The sequence below is a fragment of the Apteryx rowi genome, unplaced genomic scaffold (genome assembly GCF_003343035.1).
Source record: "Apteryx rowi isolate R43461 unplaced genomic scaffold, aptRow1 scaffold_1573, whole genome shotgun sequence".
NCBI classification, from domain to species: Eukaryota; Metazoa; Chordata; class Aves; order Apterygiformes; family Apterygidae; genus Apteryx; species Apteryx rowi.
Window position 1 is genome coordinate 4010 of NW_020447834.1, and position 4675 is coordinate 8684.

General features: G+C 55.7%; 1 protein-coding gene across 1 annotated transcript; it reads left to right on the forward strand.

Moving 5' to 3' along the window:
- Nucleotides 1–166: 166 nt before the first annotated feature.
- Nucleotides 167–4631, forward strand: LOC112962883 (butyrophilin subfamily 1 member A1-like; the record flags this gene model as incomplete). Its single annotated transcript, XM_026059430.1, has 3 exons — nucleotides 167–317; nucleotides 638–1309; nucleotides 3316–4631. Coding segments are annotated over 3 exons (1311 nt in total), but the record flags the coding sequence as incomplete, so codon positions are not given.
- Nucleotides 4632–4675: the final 44 nt, after the last annotated feature.

A 4675-nucleotide genomic window follows, 5' to 3' on the forward strand; every position in this document is an offset into this window, starting at 1 on the left:
TGTTTTTCCAGGAGAACAAGCTGCAGAACTGGGTGAGTCTCCCTGTGCCGTGAGCTCTGGGCCCAGAGCCGAGCCCTTGCCCAGGCTCTGGGTGCTCAGCCCTTTCCCTCTTTGCCTGTCCTCTGCAGCAGTGCAGTGGCTGGGCCCTGGGGGAACCCCAGTGTGATGTGCAGGGAACTGTGGCCACCGCTGGGTGACCAGAACAGGACTGGGCCCTCTCCCCTGCCCATGTCCACAGTGTGGCCCTGCCTCGTGTTGTAACTGGCTCTTGTCTTTCCTTGCAGCGTGGAGAAGACTCGTTTTGCCTGTAGACAAAGGTAAAGCCATTTTGTTGTTTAATCCTCTGCCCGTTCTTTCCTCCCAGGGGTATCATACTCTTTTTCTTTGTGTGCCTGGGGAGCAATGGGTCTGGGCAGTGCAGGGACAGTGCAGGGCAGTCCCTGTCCTCAGGCAGTGCATGGCTGGGTAGAACTTGCACCTTGGACCATGAACTTGAGGGCCCCAGTCCTTGTTTCTCCTTGGTGGAAGGAGGTGCTGCATCTCCACCTCAGCGGGGCAGATCCTTCCCCAAAGAGGTGAAACCCTGCCCAGGGCTGAGCCTCTGCCCCTGATACTCTGACTCTTCTTGTGCCTGCAGAGGAGGTTTCCCTGGATCCTTACACAGCTCATCCCCAGCTCGTCCTGTCTGAGGACTGCAGAAGCGTGAGATGGGGAGAGACATGGCAGGACCTTCCGGACAGCTGCAGGAGATTTGATTCTTCGTTCTGTGTGCTGGGCCGTGAGGTGTTCACTGGGGGGAGGCACTGTTGGGAGGTGGAGGTGGAGGTGGGTGCTGATTCCCACTGGTCCGTGGGGGTGGCCAAGGAGCGCTTGAGGAGGAAGGGACGGATTGATCTGAGCCCTGAGGAAGGGATCTGGGCTGTGCAGTACCAGAAGGGAAAGTTTGAGGCTCTCACATCCCCTCCCACCCCCTTGTCCTTGTCCCCAGTCCCCAAGAGGATCTGGGTGTGTCTGGACTGCACAAAAGGACAGGTGACATTTGTCAGTGCTGATAATGGGGCCGAGATCTACACGTTCCGGTCCGCCTCTTTGGGTCAGGGGAGGATCCGCCCTTGGTTTTGTGTGGAAAAAGGAGCAGTGTGGCTGGGTCCCAGGAACAGCACCCCCCCCACACGCACACCTCACCCCACCTCATCCCCAGCCTCGGAGGCCTCCCGTCCTTCCCCAGATGCTCCTTCTGCTCCCCTCCTTGCTCCTGCAGGAGCAGATGGTCAGCTTAGCTCTGCTCAAACCCAGGGAGCAGCCAGTGGCTGAGGGGGACAGGGGCTCTTTGGGGCTCCATTTCTTGTGCTGGAGAAGGGAAGGAGGTTTGGGAGGCTGTGAGGAGGGTGAGAGGCCCTGGCTGAATCGCCCASGTGTCCTGGCCTCTCCCCTGCCCTGTGCTGCCTTTGCTGGGGCACAAACCCTGCTCTCGCCCGCTGGCACCTCTTGGTGCCGTGTACGTGAGCCCAGGACGGAGCAGAGGCTCTACCCCGGCTCTCCACCTTCCTCTCCCCTCCGTCACGCTGGCCTTGCACCAGCAGTTCCATGGACTCTGCTGGCACGAGGTGCCCGGAGTCCCCCAGTGCCTGGGTTTCCTTGACATGTGCTTGGAGCTGAATGGGGGGAGGGTGTCTGGGCTCTTCTTTCTCTCGCGCTGTGTCCTGCCAAGCTGCTGTTCAGCAGAACTGTGGTCAATAAAGGTTTGCACACGAACGTGAAGGCGAGGCAGTGGGGGCTCCCAGGTGCTTTTCTTTGTCATGGAATCTTTCCTTGCTGTGAAAGAGTTTTGCAACTGGAGTGAAGAAGATTTGGGAGCCAGAGGCAGCTGGTCTCCCCAGGCGCTGCCACCACCAGGCTCCGGGGTGCGTGCACCTGATGGTGCCCCTTGGGTGGCTCTGGTGCTGCCTGAAGCTTTTGGGCTAGATACGGACCCTCTGGCACCTTTTGGGGTGGCTCTGGGTCCCCCTGCACCTTTGGGGCTGGATATGGACCCTCTGGCACCTTTCGGGGTGGGTACAGGCCTCCCTACACTGGTCTGGGTTGGGTATGGGCCTCTCCTGTTCAGGGAAGGGACAGTGGAGACAGCAGGGGACATGTCACCACCAGCACTGTGAGGTCCCTAACGAGGGCAGGCGACAGGGCAAACAGTTCTCCATCGCCTTTAACATTCTACTTAATTCTTTAATGTTGATAACGTCTCCTTATAGCCATGCTATCAGCATAAGTATTACTTCTTTAAGTAGCCAACTAGCAGACTAGCCCCTTGCTCTCTCACTGTCCAGTTCTGCCCAGTCTCTCCTCTTTCTCACTTCATTTTCTAATGATCAAATATTCATGACATGAGCTGTCTGCCCATGAGAGGTTAATGGGCAGACAGGGACAGGCTGGAGCAAGCCCAGTGGCAGCCACCGAGCTGGTGGGGCTTTGTCCAACGTGGAGAGGAGACAGCAAAGGGGCATTGAATCACTGTCTGCCACTGCCTAATGGGGTTGTAGAGCAGCCAGAGCCAGGCTTTTGGAGGTACTCAGCAACAGGGTGGAAGGCAATGGGCAGAATTTGCAAGATGGGAAATTCCCCCCCCTTCATCCTGAGCATGGTCAAATATGGGGACAGAGGCATGGGAGATCTCCGTCTTTGGAGATATTTAGATCTTGGTGGGACACAGAACTGAGCAACCTGATCTGGGCTTGAAGGCAGAACACTTGTCCTAGTGAAATAGATTTTTTTCCTCCTGGCGTTGGTGGCTAGGAAGCAGTTCACATCTTGATTTCGTGTTCCTTTGGGATGCTTGGAAAAGTATCAGCTGTTTCTTTGCAGTAGATACCCTGTACCTACCACACAACCGAGCCTGGATACTTTGTGTTACTTTGTTTCCAATAATACCAGTGAACCCAGTGGGAGTGGGAAAGTAAATATGTGGAAACCAGCATTTACCAGATAAGCTTTTGCAAGAACAAAAGTCACCCTAGGGAGGTCCGAGTTTCCAGCACAAGCTGACCTTCAAGGAAGACTTCCCTTCAGAAGCACTCTCTGCTCTTTCATCATTTCCCTGCCTTTGATTTTAGAGGCCTTTTTCCCAGAAGAAAGTTTAGCAAGTGCCTTGCTGATTTGCCTGTGGTGAGACATGGACCATGCAATATTTGGGAAGGGTGAAAAGTGGCTGGAGAAGTGATGGCAAAAAAACCTCAGTCACAGTTTACAATGACTGAGGTTGTGTTTTATTATTTCTCCTTTGCTTCTTGAAGTGTCATCCATGACTGATTCTGTCTGTAGTTGGAACAAGCCCAAACTGCAGGTCCAATTGTGAAGATGCAATTTATTTCTTCTTGCAAGTTCAAATTCTGCTGGGACACCGCTTAATCGTCCCTCAGGGCCAAAATCTCCTGACTGTGACACTGGGACTCCATACTCCTGGAAGAGGGAGCCCTGGACTGTCTGCAGGAATCTCCTGGAGACATGCATGGACCTCCCAAGGCCGGGCAGGAATTCATGAGCGTGTGTCCATGCTGGGACTCTGCCTCCTGGTCTTCCCACGGCCCTTCCCCCTCAACCACTCTGCTTGTGATCCGAGCACCCAAGTGGTGGGAATTTTCCTCGACTCTGAGGCAGGTGAGGTCTCGTTTTCCAGCCCCACCGACAGGTCCCACCCCTTCGCTTTCACCAGCAGCTTCTTGGAGTCGCTGCACCCTTATTTCAACCTTGCCATCATTAAAGGGGGGCAGAATGTGACTCCCCTGACCATCTGCCCTGTCCCAGCTTGACCCTGAGGTCCTGTCAAGGACAGTGATGGGCACAGCTTGGACAGTCTCCTCTGTGTTGGGCAAAATCTGTTTCTCATCCACCAGAGGAATTCCCTGGATTTCAACTTCTGCCCCTTGGGAGAGGCATAGCCTTGCACTGGATGCCACTGGGAAGAGGAAGAGTCTGGCTCTTTCTCTGCTCTGTCCCTGGATTCACTGCTCCAGTCTAGTCTGTCTGTGGTTCGTGTGCTGGGCAGCCCAGAGCTGGACACAGTCTCTACTCCAGATGTGGTCTCCTCACACACTACTCCAGATGTGGCATCGACCAGCACGGCACAGAGAAAAGAAGCAACTCCATGCCTCCAGCTGCCTCTCAAGGGCCTAAAAGGGACCTGGCAGTGGTGGGATTTGAACCCACACGTCCAAAGAGACTGGAGCCTTATTCCAGCACCTTAGACTGCTCAGCCACACTACCCTGGCAAGGGAAGCTTTCCTCACTACGGAATACAACGCCAAGGAAAGTTGGGGGATTGTGCCAAACTTATTCTGGGATCATTTAAGGGGATTGTGGGAAAGTGTGGAGCTGATGAGGGGATGTTTAGGGGAAGGACCAAAGGTGGGGAAAGGGAGGGATCCACATGCACTGCGCAGGAGCAAACGTGGGGGAAATGGGAGGGAAACGGGATAAACGAGGCTTGGGAGGCTTGAGCTGCTCGTCCTGCCTTGGGCCAGGTGTGCGCTGTGCTGSTGACGGCCCTGCTGCGGGAGCTGCCGGCAGAACGGACGCTGCGTTGACAGGGGCGTCGCTGTCCCAAGCGCTGCTGCCGCGGCCGCGCTGGTGTAAACAGGCCCCAAGCTGCTGCCGCTGCTGCCGCTGCTGCTGCTGCCGCTGC